The 19,162-nt window shown below is 57.6% G+C and overlaps 1 protein-coding gene across 1 annotated transcript; it reads left to right on the forward strand.

Moving 5' to 3' along the window:
• The first annotated feature begins 514 nt into the window (after nt 1–514).
• PWWP3A (PWWP domain containing 3A, DNA repair factor) lies at nt 515–19,058 on the forward strand. The gene is made up of 14 exons (XM_082454415.1): nt 515–684; nt 1,579–1,707; nt 2,284–2,369; nt 3,468–3,538; nt 5,125–5,844; nt 6,801–6,908; nt 8,618–8,688; nt 10,017–10,093; nt 10,564–10,624; nt 12,080–12,155; nt 12,493–12,543; nt 12,970–13,406; nt 14,588–14,676; nt 17,596–19,058. The coding sequence occupies exons 2-14, from the start codon at nt 1,651–1,653 to the stop codon at nt 17,648–17,650; spliced, it is 1,959 nt and encodes a 652-aa protein (XP_082310541.1). The 5' UTR covers nt 515–684; nt 1,579–1,650; the 3' UTR covers nt 17,651–19,058.
• The last annotated feature ends 104 nt before the right edge of the window (nt 19,059–19,162 follow it).

A 19,162-nucleotide genomic window follows, 5' to 3' on the forward strand; every position in this document is an offset into this window, starting at 1 on the left:
TTCGCACACCTGAACCCCACACTGTGTCTTCACACCGACCCCACGGCGACCACCGCACTGACGTGGCCGGCGCGGGGTCGGCAGGGTACCTGCTTCCTGGGTCATCGCCCACACAAGTGGGTCATGTGCGAAACGCACGACCACCCCTCTGGTGGGCGCGGGTCGGAACCGCCGCGACGCCTCACCTCTGGCGCCTCAGGCCGTGGAAGGTTCTGGAAGGCTCTCGAGGCTTTCCTCAGGGCCTCGGCGGGGAGGGGCCTCGAGGGCCGCGCGGGCCTGACAGGCGCAGTAAGGAGGCGGCGGGCGCCCGGGCCGGAAGATGGAGGTCGCCGCCGTCGCCGCCCACCTCGAGCCCGCACGCCCGCCCTCGCCCTTCAGTCAGCCTAGCGCGCGCTCGCCTGTCACTCTGCGAGCAGCCGGGCGGAAGGGGCGGGGCCGTGGCGCGAACGCGGGCTCCCCATTGGTCGGAGGCGGGGCCGGGGCCTGGCACAGCCGCCAGGCTGGCCCCGCCCCCGGCCCGCGGGAGCGGCGGCGGCGGCGGCGGCGGTGGCGGCGGAGGTGGTGAGCGCGGGCGCGGACGGCTGCGCTTGGGGCGGCGCGGGTGCAACCGCCGTTGGACCGCCGCGGCCACCTCGCCCTCCGCGCTGGGCTCGGGGACGCCGTGCTGGGGAGGCGGGGCGCCCGGTGAGCCCGGCGGGCTGCGCCCCTCGGGTCGGCCGGGCGGGGGCTGAGGCGGCGCGGCCGGGCCTGGGGGAGGGGTGAACCCCGAAAGAGGCTCCCCAGGGCGGTAACCCGCCCTGCCGCGGGAGCCCCCGTCTCTGTTCATTGAACCCCTTTGCTCTCTGAACCTCTTTTCTCCCTGGACCCCACTTCTGCATCCTGAACCCCCATCTCTGCTCCCCGAACCCCTACCTCTGCTCCCTGAAGCCCCTCGTTTGCTGCCTGAACCCCTATCTCTGCTGCCTGAAGCCCCACCTCTGCCCCCTGAAGCCCCCATCTTCTGCTAACTGGACCCACCCTCTCCTGCCGGGGTGAACCCCTCTTTGCACAAACGAACCCCCCCCCCACACGTCCTTTTTTCTTTACTGTCACCGCCAGACCAGCCTTCCCGATTGATGTAATCAACGGTCTGCAGCTGTCCAGTCCTTTCAGGGACACGGCAGCCAAAAGAGCAGTCGTGTTCCTCTGATTTTATTTTTTTGCGCTGTGGTCAACTGTTAACTCCCCAAACATGGGAGAGTTGTAAGCTTTGATTGTTTTTAAGCTTTGAATGTTTACAACGCCTCTCCTGCCGACGTTGGAGGCAGGCTGATTTATTCAGGAGCCTTTTAAAAATAATCTAGACGGGACCTTTGGGAGGGACTTTGGCTGTATTTTATTTATGAAAATCATCCAGGCGCCTCCCTAGGCACTGAGGCCAGTCACTTCTTTTTGGCATTGAGCCAACTCAGTGCAGGATGATGGAATTGAACCATCTCCTTGAGGATCAGCCCCACTAACCTTTGCCCTTGAGGGTTGTGTCTGCGTTGAAATGGGAAGCAAACGATGTTATAAACCACCGTGCAAATTTTGTTGCAGGGCACATCGCGTCAGACCTTCAAGTACTTTGTTTGTGCCAAATCATTACTGCTTACCACATGAGTCTAAATCATGACGGATGCCAAGTATGTCCTCTGCAGATGGAAAAGGCGATTATGGCCTGCAAAGGTGACAGCTATTCTTCTGTAATTTCAGGAATTTGAAATGACTTTCGGGTGACAAGTAAAATCTTTATCAGGAGATATCTAGGAGTTGCTTCAGCGAAATAATTGAGTCTGAACAGTTGGCGCTCCTCTCCGTTGGCACCGATTCTCCCTCCTTCCCCGTCTAATGGGGTTTTGGTCGAGCGCTTACAAGGTTATGCTTCCGGAAGTGTCTTTTTTTTTTCCTCACACTGGGGAAAAAAAAAAATGTAACAGAGTCAGCTATAAAAAGGCATGTAAGGCTGTAACTCAAGGAAATAGCTGGCCGGTAGCCCTGATAGTAAATAACGGGAGTATCTCGGGGAGACTTCCCAGCAGCGTTGTGGGAAGAGGGCCAGATAAAACCCTGGTTCTGGTCTGGGTCTGCTGCTGCACCTTGTGCCTCAGTTTCCCCGCCTCTGGAGTCCTTTGCTCCTTTAAGAATCATCTGTTGCATTTGTATTTATGGGTCGCCACGGCTTCTTACATTGTGTTAGCTGTTTGTTGTGTCTAAGTAACAAGGTTTTTTTTTCTTTCTTCTTCTTTTTTTTTCCTAATGTAGGTCTTGGCCAGAACTGAGAAGTCAGCCAAAAATAAGAGAAAAAAGGGATTTTTTCTAGACGTTCAGATACTTTCCCTAGACAAAAAGTTAAGTGTTGTGTTTTTGTGATATTATCTTTTTTCCATACGAGATTTCTGATACTACCATTCCCTCCCCAAAAAAGTGAAGAGCACTCTTAAGGGCTTCTTATCTTTTTAGTTATAAATGGGATCAAAATAACCCAAAGCGGAAAACAACTGATTTTATTTCACGTAAGTTTGGTAATTGAAGATGTATACGAGGTACTGATGTCCAGAGAGATCAGTACAAAAATGGAACGAATTTAAATTAAACGCGAGGTAAACGCTCATTGGGGTTCAAGTAGGGCTGTTTCCTTCCCACAGATGTATTTGTGTGTCTTTTTTTCAGAAACTTGTGTGACAGCCCCCTGAGTTTTGGGATATTTGATGTTTGAGCCTGTGCCTCTGATAAACTGTCGTTTAGCATTCAGAAGGCAAACGCACGGGTGTGGGGAAGCACGTTATGTTGTGTTCTTGATCGTCCGTCCGTGGTGGAAGGACGTAGATGACCGGGAATGATTAAAATGCCCAGGTCATGTGTGTCTGACGGGAGAATTCCCAATTCTAAATAGAGAATGAAACCAAGTCAGCTCCTGCTCCTGCCTCCCCGCGTCCCCGCGTCCCCACCCCTCTTTCTTCAGAGCCGCTCCTAAGCCTGCTTAGTCCACAGCTCACACTTTCCCCGAGGCTGGGAAGGTAATTGAATACTCGAGTTTGAAAGGAAAGCGCATCCTTTTAAACTAAAACACACCTGCTGGGCCGTAAACAGCTTTTCGTGACATTATCCTCTACTCTGAAAATCTAACAAAGGAGTTATTTGTGCAGTTGAAAGTGGGATTTGCCACATAAAAGCCACAATTTGAATTCATTTTTGCTCTTAAATCCAGCCAACCTTTTCTGTCTTAAAAGGGGAAAGGAAAAAACAAAACCAAAAACATTCACCAGGGTCCTTGCTGCCTCTCACCTCAGGTGCATGAATTCCCAGTTGGCCGTGACTTTTGGTTTGAGTGGAAGGGTGCAAAGGAAGAAAATGAATCTAATTCTTTTGTCGTCTAAAGCAAAACATGTTTGAAACGTCTTGGTGGCATGGCTGGTGGCGTATAACGGCCGTTCCTGTCCCTGCAGAATTAAGGTGAAAAGCACGGGAGCCCAGATCCTGAAGAAGTCTCACATTGAAGGCATTGCTTCCTCGTTAGGTAAGACCATGTTTTTGAGTAACTGTGAGGTTTTAATAAAGTAAGAGGCAGTTTGGGAGAAGATGGAGACTCAGGTCTGCAAAGCGACCCTGTTCAGGGTTTTCCCCTTCATACAAGGGAACGTGATTTCCCTGAGCTGGAGGAGATAGGTCTGCTTTCTTCACCCTTTCTAGAATTTGCCCCTCGAGCCCGTCCTGTTCTTGACTCCTAGGATGGCCAGTGGTGGCATCAGGGTCCACAGGCCACATCCGCGGCCCTGCAGGCCATGCAGAAGGGGCACACCTCCCTGAAGAAAGGGGGAGAGGCTTTTCCTCTTTTTATGTGTTTTGCTTATCGCGTAGCAAGACTGAGGTGGTTCTGTTGCTGGTCTGGCCTCCGCCCAAGGTCTGAGAAGCAGTTGGATGTGTATTTAAATTCTATCGCTGAGCCCAGGGGAGTAAAAAGGGTGTGACCGGCACCAGCCTTGCTGCCAGGGTGTCGGTGTCTGCGGGCTGTCGGGGCGGGGGGCGGTGCGAGGCGGGCTGGAAGTGGAGCCCAGACTCCGGCCTCCTTGCGTCTCGTCGTAGGTCAGACAGACTTGGCCTGAGCCCGGCCCAGCTCTGCCCACGGTGCACACACCCGCTAGGAGACCGACCGGGCACCGGCCTAGGCGCGCCCTTCCACAGGCCCAGATGCGGAAGCGTTCTCCCTGCTCAGACTGGGAGTGCTTACTTCACGTGCAGAGAGCTTTCTGTCCTGTGTAAAGGTTGCCCAGGGTATCTTCCAGCGGTAACTGTGACGTAGGGTCCATTTTCCTGCGTCTCTGGGGAAACCGCTCTCGTTCAGAGCACGATGCCCGCCTCGGGCGGCGGCGACCAGCACCTCTCAGACGCCGTGACTGTTCGTGCAGCCCGTGTTGGGGGGCCGCTTGCTTGTGGGCGCCTTTACCGTTAGACGGGTAAACACTGTGTTGATGGAGGCATCATTTATGCCTGCTGAGCTGTGGCGTCGCCTCCGTCCCCTCGTTCAGATAAGAGCACGGCACCTGCGCGTCGGAGTGAACGAGGAAAGCTGTTGCAGCGGGGAGGTCAGGCTGAAGTTTCCAGGCCCCTGGTGCCACTTGCTGGCTTGGAAATGCCCTTGCAGAGAAGTGTGGGCGATTTACCGGCCCACGAGGAGCCTCTTAGTCGTCTGTTTGTCACCCCCACCCCAGAGTACACTGCCCGAAGAGTTCTTTATTTAGTTGGTGTGGGTTTCTGCTGACCCTGATTGAATTTGAAACTGTGAGGCTGAGAGAGGATTGGAGAAACATCTGAATACGTTTTGCCGGGCGGCATTGTTTTGTAACCTGGAGGAATGTATCTTTGTAACCCAATCAGGGGAGGGTCAGTCATTTTGCTTTTGGGAAAGGGAAGCCTTGCAGCCCTGAACTGTTTTTTTGTCGTCCGGGTCCCTCCTTTGGGAAGATGTAGGTGAGAAACGTCAGCCTCCCTTCAGGTGCCGAGACCAGCGGTCCCAGTGAGACGCCCCAGCCGGTGGAGCACCGCTCGGGTGCCGGTGCCGGCTGTCTGCCCATCACCAGGCTTTGTTCCTTTTCTGTCCTTCAGCCTTGCAGAACGAGGTTGCTGCCGCGCCCCTGGAGGAGCTGGCCTACAGGCGGTCGCTCCGCGTGGCTCTGGATGTTTTGAATGAGAGAACCCGTCCGTGTCAAGAAAGCTCTTCCGGGGAAGAGAGGACCATTCGGTCTCTGAGAGCGAAGCCCACGGAACCGGCCTCCTCGCTCTGCGACCCCAGCCCTTCGCCTTTGCTCCACGAAGACGCGTCGGGCAGTCCTGGGCACACGAGGAGGGAACGTGCGCCCCAGAGGCTGTCCGGCCCGCCTGCTCGCGAGGAGGACCCCGGGTGCAGAGTGGACCACAAGAAGGGGCTCGGGAGAAGCGGAGGCCTGCGTGCCCCAGCCGTCTCCTCGGCCGGCAGTGGTGCTCAGGACGGACGGGGATCCAGAAAACACCGGGCAAACCGGACAACGACCCTGAATAAACGGGAGAGGAACCTGGCACGGGGGCCCAGGTGGGGTCAGGAAGCGCCTCCGTCCTCAGAGGGAGCCGGGGAGGAAGAGAGTGAGACGGGGGCCAGCCCGGCAGCCCTGCGCTCGCCTCCCGGAGGCGGGGCCGAAGGTCCTCCGGGCGGCCCCAGTGCCCGTGGCCACCCTGCCCAGCACCTGTGCCCGGACGGCGGCCAGAGGCCGGGGCCCCGCATGGCTCCGCGCAGCCCTACTCAGCTCGGCCCTGCAGAGGAGACCAGAGACGCCCGGCTCCTGGAGGGAGGTAAAAGCCCCGGAGAGGACGAGTCGTGTGCCGGGGAGGGGGCAGCGTCTGCTTCTCCCGTGGCCCATCCGGAGCCAGGCACCTGTGTATTTTTAACTAGATTCTGAATGAGATTGTTACCAAGATAGATCCCGAGCAGAGATGTCCTAAGTCCTTTTCGTCTGTCTCTCCCACTGGGCTATAATTACCTCAACTGCTCCCAAATACTAGTGTGTTTTTATTTTTGTTTTGAAGCGGAGGGAGGGAGTGGAGGGGCGCGGGGCGGAAGCGTGTGGCTGTGATAATGCTGCATCTGCTCCCCGAGGATTAATTCCTTTCTTCTTCCCGTCGCAGAAGCCATGATGCACTCCCGTTAAATTGGCAGGAATCTCAGAAGTGATTAACTCACTTAAAAGGCTCCTGACTTTTTAAGGATTCCCGTGTCATGTATTTCTGTGTGGCTGCTGCCAGGCGCTATGATTCCGTCCGTTTGGACGTTGTAGCATCCCACTTAGTTTTGAAATGCTAATTTGGAAATCCATTTCTGCACGGCTGGTACCTTGCGCTCTGCCTGCCCCGCAGTCACTCCTGGGTTTCTGCCTTTCTTCGGCCCCTGAAAGGGGCCCTCTCCCTGGCGCCGGAGGCGCGGGGATGGTTTCCCAAGGGGCCTGGCCCCAGGGCCGCCCCCTCCCCGCGTGTCCGAGGGCGCCTGCGTGAAGGGACAAGCCGCACGCGAGGACCCCTTGCCTAGTTCCTCCACCTTCCCTGCTTGCGCTCGAGGTCTCTCCTGCCCTCCCTTCTCTCTTATTCTGTTGAACGTGCTTTAACCGACGTGCCCTGCCTGAGCGAGGCCGCGGGGAAGTCTGCGTCGCGGCAGCTTTGCTCTCTGCGCCGATGCCCACGTATCAGGAGATGTTGTTCCTGGGGTGAGTCCCTAGGACCGTGACGGGGGAAGTCTGATCTACCCTTGTTGGCAGCCCGTCCACCTTCTGAAGAGTCAGTGGAGTTGAACGCCGTGAACGCTCTCCTGGCAGAAGACGAGGAGGAGGAGGACGAGGAGCCCCCGAGAATCCTCCTGTACCACGGTAAGCGGGTGGCGCCTTCCTAGGGGGAGGCCCGCGGCGCCCGACGTCCGGGGAAGGTCTCTCGCCGCGCTGCCTGGGTTTCGTCCTGAGCCGAGGGCTTACGGAGAGGCAGTCCGGGGTCCGCTGTCCAGGACAACCACGTGAGGGGGGGCTCCCTGGGGCGCGACAGCCCAGCCTCCCTGCTGTCCCCTCAGAGGGGACGGAGGAGGGCAGCCGAGTGAATAGATGGGCTCTGTCGCCACCGCTTGGGTGCGGCCTGAGGCTGCCTCGCAGCCTTCCCGGATGGCGTCCCAAGAAGCAGGGGCTCGGCGCCCCCTTGTGTGCACAGTGCCCCCGCCCCCGGGCACAGGTCAGCTGCCCCTGTCCTCCCCGGAAGGGGGTCAGACACAGGCCCAAAGGTCAGAACCGGCCAGGAACGGAAAGCTAGTTTGCTTTCAACTGAATAATCGCGGACCGGTTTCAGTATTAGACTCGGCCGTTAACCGTTAGTCTTAACGTGGTCTGGGGGTGGTTTTGGTTTGGGTTTTGGACCTTTTTATTGTGAAACGTTTACGCGTTCACAGGCTGCAGCGCGAGCAGCACGGGAGGCCTGGGGGCTTCTCCTGCACGGCCGGGGAGCTGTCCTGGAGCCCCCCCCCCCGTCCCCTGTCGTCCCCACGCAGCAGGCTCCCTGCCCTTTCTGTGTAAGCGAGTCTCGGGCGTTTCCCGCGGGCTCTGCCGATTGTTCCTGGTGGCGGCTGGTTACTGTGGTGTCTGGATGCTTCCGCCTGGGCTGCAGTGCCTGGGCTCCTGGGGAGTCACTGGGGTCAGCTCCCCGCGGGCTCGCTGGGCGCAGGGGGGCCGCCGTGCCTTCTTGCAGAGGGCGTTTCCGTCCCTGTCGCCACACAGGGGTCAGTTACGGCCCCAGAAACCCGGGTGTTGGCTCTTTTCTCCCGGTTTTGTCTTCCATTTGGTTTTGGTTTGCTGGTGTTTTGGCCGGCCGGCCCGGGTTGGCTGTCTGCACCCATGACCCGTCGTCCTGGGGGCCACGACGCTCCTCTCGCGGGTGACCAGCACTCCGCGTGTGCCCCAGGCGGCTCCCTGTCCCCCAGGTCCCCTTTCTCTCACAGCCCTTCCTCCTGTCAGGCACCGCAGTGTGGCCGGTTTTTGAATGTTTGAGTTATTTACACATTCTGGAACTTTTTTAGTTGAGGATGCAGTTAAATTTTGTTGAGAAGTTACTTGCAGTTATCTTACGATTGTTTGAATAGTTCTCTTTTTTTTAACACTTTAAAGCCCCCAGTTTCCCAGACAGATGAGCTTCTCAGAAATTCAGTCCCCGTATGGGGTCTTCATTGTGTGCTGTGGTCTCCTTTCTGTTTATGTGCCATGCTCTTTAAAAAGTGCTTTATTCTGGAGTAACCTGAGGCTTACAGAGCAGTTGCAGAGGTGGCACCGAGCCCCCGCCTGCCCCCGTCCCCACGAGCACGGCGCACGGTCACTGCTAGGAAACCAGCTGTCACCCTGGCCGCGCTTGTGGTCGGCATTTGGGTTCCAGGGGCAGGACTTACAAACCTGCCCCTCAGACTCTCGGGTCTGTTAGGGGAACTATGTCAACACTGGGCTTAAACAATGTCTCCGTGGTTGCGTTTTCTCCAACAGCTGCTTTTGGTGCCTGTTATGGATCTAACTTGTCTCTTTTTGTTTTCCTTTCTTTCTTTAAATTCTAGAACCACGTTCGTTTGAAGTAGGAATGCTAGTCTGGCTTAAATACCAAAAATACCCCTTCTGGCCCGCAGTGGTAAGAATTCTCCTCCACCCCCTGCTCGCTCAGTTGGTCCCCCGAGCCTGAGGTCCAGCGTCCTCCATTCTTGACGCCGGGACCCGGGCAGGTGGTCCACTGTTCTGGTGTTACTGGGGAAACTCTGGGTCCGTGAGCATCGACGTGGACGCGTTTACCTAAGGAAAGGGGGTCTCAGCCTTCTGGCACAAAGGATTGTGAGGCTTATAGGTCAGGTTTTTATCAAGCAGGCTTAGAAAGCCCGCCTCCAAAAAACGCCCATGGTTTGCTCATTTAAAATAGTCTACATTTCAGCTTTTTAGTGTGCAGATTAGGGTGGGCATTCGTTGCACAGCAGGTGTTTGAGGTCCTGGCCGCGCCCCCAGTGCAGCGGACGCCCTTAAGTGTGGCTGACGTCCTGGCTGTGCCTCCTCCGCCTGCTTGGACGGTGCCCATGGTCAGTTGGAGAATTTGTGAGGCAGGGGCACCACCCGGTTGCCCTCGCCCCTGCCATTTCCACCTTAATTTACCCCCCTTTGTCCTCTTCTGGCAGGGGCAGGGTTCTGATGGTTCTAGCTGTAGTTCTTTAACTTTTAGGAAGAGGCAGTGGTGTGTAAATCCTAAAGATAGCTGCCACAGTGGAGCGGCTTTTGTTGTCACGATGAGTCTGAGCTCATCCAGGTCAGCACGGCCTCCTGGCACGTGACTGACCGTCCCAGGAAGGACAGAATGAAATCTGTGTGGCATCTGTAGATAGAGCGCAGACATGCAGATGAACCGAGGTTGCCGTGCAGCTCCGTGGCAGGATTTGAGGGGCTAATTATCGGGGACCCTCACTTCCCGAGGTTCCCGTGTCCTCCTGCAGTTGGCAGCCTTCTCCCCGCCTCTCCGCTTTCCCCAGTTCCCGGGGGCCCTGCTGGTTCATGGGTGCCAGCGGCGCAGATACCCGTGGCGTGCGGGCTCCATCCTCACCCACGGCGCTGGTGACGCCGAGAGGGGCCCCTCTGGGGTCCACAGCCTGCCGCCTCCCGCCTAACATCTGCTGGGCCCGGCCGGGCCTCCCCGAGCTCGCTTTGCCTGTCCCCCAGAATGAGGAGGATCGCGCCCTGAGCCGGGCGGAAGTGCTGAAGGCAGCGGCCATGATTCCTCTTGTTGTAGAGCCCTGGCTCTACTCGGTCGGAACAGCACTGAGGGCCACGCGGCGCTTTCTGAGCGTTTCCCGGTGTCGGCTGTCAGCCCGAGCCGGCTGCGTTCCTTGTCACATGCTTGACGAGGTGACATCAGGAAAGTGTCGAAAACCCACGACCTTCTGGGTCCTTGACACCTGGTTTTCTTGGATCTGCCAACAGGTCAAAAGTGTCAGGCGAAGAGATAAGAAAGCGAGTGTGCTTTTCATTGAAGGAAACATGAACCCCAAAGGCAGAGGGTAAACCCACTGTTCTCTGCTCTTGCTGAGTGCTTCTGGGTGGAGGCTGGCGAACGGGGCCGGGGTGGGGTCCAGAGCCCCGGATGAGGGTCCCCGCAAAGGCTGTGTTCAGGGATGCGGCCAGATGGTTGGGTTTTCCAGACTGCTTGCCGGCTTCCAGAGTCAGCCCCGCCGGACACTCCTTGGGCCCCCATTTCCCACAAACTGCAGCGGAGTTGGCTCCCTGCAGGGGCTGTGAGCAACCCCCTGCCCAGTCACCCCCCTCCGCCCAGTCCTCGACTGGGGGCGGAAGCACCGTCTTCCCGGAGCCAGCCTGGAAGCATGGGCACACCTGGGCCCAGCTCCGAGGGGCTCCCTCCTCCACCCACGAGCCTGCGCTGGCAGAGGCCCCACGCTTTCCCAGAGGAAGGGCGCTTTTAGGTCGCGAGATGGGGCTGGCTCCCGTGAACCTCTGCTCTCTCTGCTTCCAGCATCACGGTGTCTCTCCGGCGATTGAAGCACTTTGATTGTAAAGAAAAGCAGGCGCTTCTGGTACGTGGATGGTGGTTTGCGCTGCTTTGAAGGGCTGGCTTGGTGGCTGGTAACGGTGTCCTCCACCACGAGGCCCTTCAGACAGCGGTAGTTGTGGGAGTGACGCCTGGCCCCGGCTGCTCCGCTGGGGGTCACTGCCCCTGGGGCGGCTGCTGGCCGTTCCCCACTGCGCAGGTTTGGCGTGGAGGACAGGGCGCCCTGCACAGAGGGGAGGTGGGAGGGCCCAGGGCCAAGGCCCACAACTTGCGGCTGCATCTGAGCCGCTGCCGGGAAGAGCACTGTAGACCCCGAGGCTGTGAGCCTGAGCAGCACGTACGTCAGGGAGCACCATCGCCGTGGCCCCGTGACTGGCCCAGCCCATGAGTCCCCAGGAGCTGGTCCGCACAGGGTGCGCCTGTTAACTCGGAAACACCCACCACCTCGTTGTCCCAGCTTTCAAAAACACAGACTGCGACTGGGTCGGGCAATGGGGCCCATGAGCCCCGCTCCGACGCGGGTGTCTGCTTGGCCCCCGGTCAGCGGGTTCTGGGCTCTGCGTGGGGTGACGCCTTCCCGTGTGGGAAGCAGCGTCTGAGCTGGTTCCCCGGGTGAGTGGGATGCGGTGGGGCTGTCAGGGCATCTCCTGCCGACCAGCTGTTCTCTGAGGGCAGCAGGCCACGGGCCTCAAGTGCGGGCGCTGCTTGGAAGGTCGGCACCCACGCTGGACCCAGCCTTGGGCTCTTGGGACCGGAGGGCGGGGGCAGAGGGGAGGGGGGAATCGAGTTTGAGATTCGTGTGCCTCAAATACCTGAGGAATGGGTTTTATCGCAAGGATGCCTGGGTTCAAGAAGATGGCGTGTAGGCTTCGCGAGACCCGGATGCCTGGGCATGTCCCCTGGAAACGGGCCGTGGGAGCTCGGGCATGTGCCGGCGACACCCTGCTGTCCCAGGTGCTGGTCAGCGAGCCTGGCCGCGGCCCAAACACCCTCCGCCTCTGGAGCTGCCCGCCCCTCCCATCACACACCTGTGGGTCTCAGGCTGGTCTCGCTGGTCATCCCAGCTCAGGGGTTCTCCCTGGGGGTGACGGCCTTGGGTTGATGTGAGGATCACACGTCAGGGGTCCCTCCCCCGGGGCAGCACTTCTTCCCACTGACCGTGTACAGTTGAGGGCCACGGGCCCAGAGGTGTCTCCCACGGGGTTCATCTCCTGCAGCCTCACGTCTTGCCCATCTGATGGCCTGTCAGCTGCCCTGCGGTGGGTTTTCGCCTTCCTGCTCTCAGGGTGTGTGGTGTCTCTCTCGGCCCCGAGGGCTCGGCTCACAGGGGACTGTTTTCTGAGCAGCCCCGGCCCCAGACATGCCTCGCAGGGAGCCCTGTGCGGGGGCGTCTGCAGGCCCCTTCCTGGACGAGGGGACTGAGGACGCGGGGCCTCGGAGGTGCTCCCGGCTGACGCCCGCCGTCTGGGTCTTGTTGCAGGACGAGGCCAAGGAGGACTTCGACCAGGCCATCGGCTGGTGCGTCTCCCTCATCACCGACTACAGGGTCCGGCTTGGTACGTGGGGCTCCGGCGCCCCTGCACGAAGTGACGGGGGGCAGCAGTGCGGGGCCTTCCCTGAGGGCCCCCGAGGGTGGAGGGTGGCCCGGTCCCCATAGCTGTCTGGACCAGCCCCGAGCAGGCTTCTCCCCATCCCAGCGGACAGGCAGGCGCCTGGTGGAGGCTCATCCTGGGTCTGAACAGAATGGTTTCCTTTGAATCCGGGCTGGTTTCCATCCGTCCCAGGTCCGGCCGTGGGGGGTCCTCGGGCTTGAGGTCAGGGCGCACACCGGCTGGACGACCCGGCAGAGTCCAGTCCTGTGTGTGACCTGACTTCCCTTCCGCCCCTGTGCAGGCTGTGGTTCCTTCGCTGGCTCTTTCCTGGAATACTACGCGGCTGATATAAGTAAGTCCGCCCGCAGCTCCTTTAAGGTGGGACCCGCTCTTTTGCCCGTTAGGAGTGGCAGTCTTCTTTGAGCTCTGGAGGGGTGTGTGCGGCGGGCAGCGCGCCCCAAGCCTGAGGCCTACGGTCCAGCCATGCCTGGGTCCACGGGGTCCCCTCGCTTCCCTCTGCTGTGGGGCTGGGAGGGCGGCTGCACACCCACACCTGCCGCCAGTGCCCAGGTCACCTGCCTGGGGCCGGGGCATCTGCGTGGCCCTCTCCCTGCCCTCCTGTCGCTGGCGTCTGCAGGGTGCCGCTGAAGCAGGGTGGAGGGCAGAGCTGGGGCGAGGGGCGGGGGTCCTGTCGGCGGGAGAGCCCTCGGGGACCGTCCCGGCGCAGCCCACGTGGTCGCCGAGGGCGCCCAGTCACGGGGGTGCGCTTCCTCCGCAGGCTCCCCCGTCCGCAAGTCCATCCAGCGGGACGTCCAGGGGACCAGGTTCCCCCTGCTGAGCGGGGTGGGCCCCGAGGAGGCCTCGGCAGGGAGCCCGCGGGGCAGGAGGCCGGCCTGCAGGAAGGTCCTCCCTGACCGCTCGCGGGCCGCCCGGGACCGGGCCAACCAGAAGCTGGTGGAGTACATCGTGAAGGCCCGGGGCGCCGAGAGCCACCTGCGGGCCATCCTGAAGAACAGGAAGCCGTCCAGGTGGTTGAAGACGTTCCTGAGCTCGGGTCAGTACGTGACCTGTGTGGAGACGTACCTGGAGGACGAGGAGCAGCTGGACCTGGTGGTGAAGTACCTGCAGGGGGTGTACCAAGAGGCGGGCAGCAGGCTGCTGGCACGCGGGCACGGGGACGGGATCCGCTTCGTCCTGGATGTGCTTCTGCCCGAGGTGAGCGCCGGCGGGCCCCGCAGCACCCCGGGGTGTTGGGGCCTGGGTGTCGTTCTCCAGAAGCCTTCCCGGGGCGGTGCCGCCTGAGCCGTCCACGGGCAGGGCCTGGGGCCTGGGGGCCTGAGTCTCCCCGAGGCGCTGTGGGCTGGGCGCTGCAGCCTGGGCCCCTCAGGTGGTCCCTGGCCCAGGGGAAGGGGAGCTTCAGCTTTGCAAACGCGCTTCAGCTGGAGCGCGGGCGGTCGAGGAGCTGGTGCACGGCCCCTCGGCCCTTCTTCAGTTCAGGGAGGACACTGCTGGCTGTGAATGGAATGTGTGGGAAAATGTCACCAGGCTCTAAAGTGTTGAGCTTTATCGTTGTGGAAATTTCAAATGTGTTAAGAAAAATTAAGTAGCGCCGTGAACCCTCACGTGTCCGTCACCCGCTGGAATAGTGCGGCCTTGCTCCACTTGCACTTCCAGCCCCTCCTTCTGGATTGTTTTTTATCCGTGCGTACTTTCATGTGTGTCTCTAAAAAGGGTGATCCTGCTCCCTGGGGACACTGGGGGACGTCTGGGGTTGTCTGTGGTCGTCACGAGTGGGGGGCTCCTGCCGTCCTGTGGGTGGGGACCAGGACGCCGCTCCGCACCCCACGGTCCAGGACGGCCCCTGTGTCAGCCGTGCCGAGGGGAGAGAGACCCTGCTCTGAACCAGAAGAACTCTTTAAAAATAAATAGCTACGATACTATGATTTCACTCCAAAAAAGTAACAGTGATCTTTTGATATCAGGCATCTATTGTGTATTCAGATTACTGCTTTGTGTTTTCTTGTTTTTTTCCTTTTTTTTCCTTTTTTTATGGCCACGTCACACGGTTTGTGGGATCTTATTAGTTCCCCAACCAGGGATTGAACCCAGGCCTGGCAGTGAAAGCATGGAGTCCTAACCACTGGACGGCTAGGGAAGTCCCCAGGTTCTGCCTTTCTCTGCTTTTGGTGACATGAACTCTCATCTCATCCAAAAGAGAACGTTGTAGATTTAATTTGGAAACATCAGGAGCAGAGATTTCGCAGACTGTACGAGTGTGAGCTGGGAGGGCTCTGGCGGCCGGGGCGTGGCTGGACTGCCCGCCCACGCGGCCTCCTCCGAGCTCGGTGCGAGCCGCCAGGCCCGGCCTGAGCCTGATGTGCGCTGCCCTCTTGCAGGCCATCATCTGCGCAATTTCCGCGGTGGACGCTGTGGACTACAAGACAGCCGAGGAGAAGTACATACGAGGACCTTCGCTCAGCTACCGGTAGGCAGGCTGCGCTGCGTCCTGAAGGGCTTCGTCTCCACGCGCCGGCGGCTGTGGTGGCTGGGCTGAGGGGCCCTGGTCCGAGCTGGCAGAGCTGGGCCCAGCGTGCCCCACGTCCTTTGTGGGGCTGATGTTTGCCTCCCCGACGTTCTCCCCCGTTGCCTCGATGCCACGGCTATTTGAGGAAACAGCGAGATTAAGCAGCAGCCGCTGCCTGGACGTCCCTGGCTGGCGGGAAGAATGCGGTGATCAAGATGTTCCTCTCACGCTGGTGTGGTTAGCGCCCTGGACTGGCGTTCTGGAGCCCCTAATCCCATCTCTGGGCGGGCTGCCAGGCCTTGCTGGGAGCAGGCGGGGCCGCGTGGCGGTGACAGGCTGAAGAATCAACTAGGGTCTCGTGGTACAGACTCTCCCCAGCCTCAGTGGCTGCCCTGCACACCCGGTAAAGAGACGGTGCTCCCGGGAGAGTGAGGTCCGAGCGGCCCATCTCCAGCCGGCACCACCCTCCTGCTCGGGCTGCCGGTCGGAGGGCGTCCTGAGTTTCCCGCAGCCTCAGCCGGCTGCAGGCACCCCGGATGCCTGTGGAGGGCCGTGGGCTGTGCCCCGGCCGCGCCCTGCCGCCTCAGGGACGCGGTCTGAGCGCCGAGCGCTGAGCCCGGTCCCTTGGGCCGGGTGTCAGTCGGGCAGTGGGTCTGTCCCGGTGCGTCCACCTCCCGATTCTTTTCACACCGTAGTTGCGTTTAGGTTCTTGTGCACAGACCATCGAGCCTCGGCACCACGACAGGGTTCTGGTCTCCTCGTGGGGTTCTTAGGCTGCTGTGTTGCGTTTACCTTTGGGTCGTCCCCTCAGGGTCATATTCCTTGTTGGTCCTGAGAGGGGCGGCCAGTCAGCTAACTGATCATGTAGTTTTTTGTTAACAGACAGGCATTTAAAGGACAGTTTGATATTTCATCATTTTTTCTTTGTAGTTTATTTTTCTTCACTGTGATGAAACACCCATAACGTAAAATTCACCATCTTAACCATTTTAAGCGCACAGCTCAGTGGCATTGAGCACATTCACACTGTCAGGCAACCATCCCTACCATCATCTCCAGAACTTTCTCATCCTCCCAAACTGAAACCCGGTCCCCATGAAACACTCACTTCTTTGTTTATGGGGGGTTTTTTTGTTTGTTTGTTTTTAATTGAAGTATAATTGATTTACAATATTATGTTACTTTCAGGTGTACAGCAAAGTGACTCAGTTGTATGTACACATGTGTGTGTGTCTGTGTTCTTTCTTTTAGATTTTTTTCACTACAGTTTGTTACAAGATACGGAGTATAGTTCCCTGTGCTATATAGTAAATCCTTGATGTTCATCTATTTTATATATACCAGTGTGCATCTATTAATCTCAAACTCCCACTTTATCCCTTCCCACCCTTCCCCTTTGGCAACCGTAAGTTTGTTTATGTCTGTGAGTCTGTGTCAGTTTTGTAAATAAGTTCATTTGTGTCATACTTTAGAGTCCACATGTAAGTGACATTGTATGGTATTTGTCTTTTTCTGCCTGATTTACTTCACTTAGTATGGGGATTTCCCTGGCGGTCCACTGGTTAGGAGTTGGTGCTCTCACTGCCGCAGCCAGGTTCCATCCCTGGTTGGGGAACTAAGATCCTGCAAGCCGTGTGGCATGGCCAAAAAAAACTACAAATAATTCACTTAGTATGATAATCTCTAGGTCCATCTGTGTTGATGCAAATGGCATTATTTAGTTCTTTTTTATGGCTGAATAATATTCTATTGTATATGTGCACCACATCTTCTTTATCTATTCATCGATGGACATTTCGGTTGTTTCCATGTCTTGGCTGTTGTGAAGAGTGCTGCAATGCACATTGGGGTGCATGTATCTGTTTTTTTTTTTTAAGATTTTTTTTTTCAAGATTTTTTTGATGTGGACCATTTTTAAAGTCTTCATGAAATTTGTTACAATATTGCTTCTGTTTTGTGTTTTGGTTTTTTGGCCATGACGCATGTGGGATTTTAGCTCCCTGACCAGGGACGGAACCCACACCCCCTGCATTGGAAGGTGAAGTCCTAACCACTGGGCCGCCAGGGAAGTCCCTGTCTTCGAATTAGAGTTTTGTCTGGGTATATGCCAGGAGTGGGATTGCTGGATCATATGGTAATTCTGTTTTTACTTTTTTGAGGCATCTCCGTACTGGTTTCCATACTGGATGCACCAACTTAACATTCCCACCAACAGTATAGAAGGAGGGTTCCCTCTTCTCCACATCCTCTCCAGCATTTGATATTTGTAGACTTTTTTTTTTTTTTAATATTTATTGATTTGGTTGCACCGGGTCTTAGTTGTGGCATGTGAACTCTTAGTTGTGGTATGCATGTGGGATCTAGTTCCCTGACCAGGGATCAGGTGATACCCCCTGCACTGGGAGCGCGGAATCTTAACCACTGTGCTACCAGGGAAGTCCCGTTACTTGTAGACTTTATAACGATGGCCATTCCGACCAGTGTGAGGTGATACCTCATTGTAGTTGTGGTTTGCATTTCTCTAATAATTAGTGATGTTGAGCATCTTTTCGTGTGCCTGTTGGCCATCTGTATGTCTTTGGAGAAATTTGGATTTAGGTCTTCTTCCCGTTTTTCGATTGGGTTGTTTGTTTTTTTGTTATTGAGTTGTATGAGCTGTTTGTATATTTTGGAAATCAAGCCCTCTTCAGTTATATCATTTGTAAATATTTTCTCCCAGTCCATAGGTTGATGGTTTCCTTTGCTGTGCAAGAGCTTGTAAGTTTGGTTAGGATCCCATTTGTTTATTTTTCTTTGATTTCTCTTGCCTTGCGAGAGGGTTTATGTTTATTAAAACAGAATTGCTGACTAAAACGAAGTGATCTCCTTTTGGTTTTGCAGGGAAAAAGAAATATTTGATACGCAGCTCCTGGAAGAAAGGAGCCGGCGAAGCTGAGGCCGGTGGAGGCAAGGCCCTGCACTCCGGAGCACAGGCGGGCCGTCGGCCTCCCTGATGGCTGCCACCTCTGTTTTCCTGGCTCTTGTGGAAGGTACAGCTCCTGAAAGGGTTTGAAAGGACAGAGACTTTTTTTTTTTTTTTTTTAACTTTACGTCATTACCTGTGACTGTACCGTGTAGGTTCACAGAAGGTGCACGTTTGTGTTTTATGTTGAAAAGCACTGTACCCAACGTTAAACAGGAGCTTTAAAGACTCTGATATGAACGTACGGCTCCCGCAAGATCAATGTATTTTTCCGTTTGTTTCCCTCCTGTGTGTGGCTCCTCTTACGATGGCTCCTGAGTTTGCTGTGCCTCTGTTACGTGTTTTTGAGGCAAACCCGTGTTTGTAAGAGGCAGGACCCGAGACCCGCTGCTTTCCCGTGCTCTAGCATCTTCTGGGACTCATGCAGGAGAGCAGACGGACCGGCAGTCTTTCCAGCCTCTTTCCGCACGGCCCCCATGTGGGTTTCCCCGCCCCGCCTTGTCACTGCGCAGCCAACTGCCCAGATAGCTGTGACGATCCCACCGGGCTGCTGCGCCCGCCCGGCCCGGCCAAGGTCATTGTGTGCACAGCCTGGGCCTGGGCCGTGGGGTTGCAGCCCGGCGCCCGTGGAAACCAGTCCTTTGTCTGGAAGCCCGAAGCACAGATGGGTCCCCCGATGCCTGAGGGTCCCAGGCTCAGGACCCTCCCCCACCACCTTTGGAGAGAGTTGTGTGAAGGCCCGGTCCTTGATGTGGTCACAGAAATTCTGTTCTGGTTTAAAGCCACACACGGTGGATCATTTATTCTAAGCTGATGCGAGGCTGCCTGTGGAAGGAAACAGCCAAGTCTCCACCGTGATGGCTGGGCCGCGGCGTCTGAGCATGGCCAGTCCTCCCCGAAGCCGGCACCGGCCAGCGAGCGGCCGCTGCAGAGGACAGTTGGGGAGAGGTTCTCGCGGGCGCCGGGGACACGGGCCCTGATCCTGACGGGAGGCTGGGTCCCCGCGGGAGGGAGGTGCAGAGATCACTGCGGGGACCTGTGTGTGGTGTCTCTGCTGGTTTTGCTGAAACCTAAGCAGAGGTGCAGACACGGCCCTGGAGGTCCCGCTGAGCTGCCCCCCAGGGCGGTCGGAGGGGCATCCCGTGTGGGCCAGGCTTGGGAGGACGGCCCCGCCAGCATCTCCACCGCGGCCTCGCTCCCTTCTAGAAAGTTCTAGACAGCAAGCCTCCTTGAAGTGGGTCAGGATGGAGAACAGGGTGCTCTTGTGGGTGAGGCATCCACGTGGAATATTCCGTTATTGTGAAGTATTTTTATATATCTGTGTTCTGAGCTCTGGTTGTGGAATTGAACTATTCAGACTGGAATTAAATGCCGTTTTGCAGCCCTGCCTGTTCTTTCCTGGGCCCCACGCGCAGCCCACCTTGGGCACTCGGGCCGGCCACGCTGTCCCCGACGGCTGCTTCTGGAGGCTCCTTCCCCAGCCTG

Source organism: Balaenoptera physalus (assembly GCF_965194825.1).
Source record: "Balaenoptera physalus genome assembly, chromosome: 3".
In the NCBI taxonomy this organism is placed as follows: Eukaryota; Metazoa; Chordata; class Mammalia; order Artiodactyla; family Balaenopteridae; genus Balaenoptera; species Balaenoptera physalus.

Coding starts and splice junctions, on each gene's coding strand:
- PWWP3A (XM_082454415.1), top strand. CDS start 1,651: ATGACGGATGCCAAGTATGTCCTCTGCAGATGGAAAAGGCGATTATGG. Junction 13,407..14,587: donor TGGATGTGCTTCTGCCCGAG/GTGAGCGCCGGC, acceptor GCCCTCTTGCAG/GCCATCATCTGCGCAATTTC. Junction 14,677..17,595: donor GGACCTTCGCTCAGCTACCG/GTAGGCAGGCTG, acceptor TTGGTTTTGCAG/GGAAAAAGAAATATTTGATA.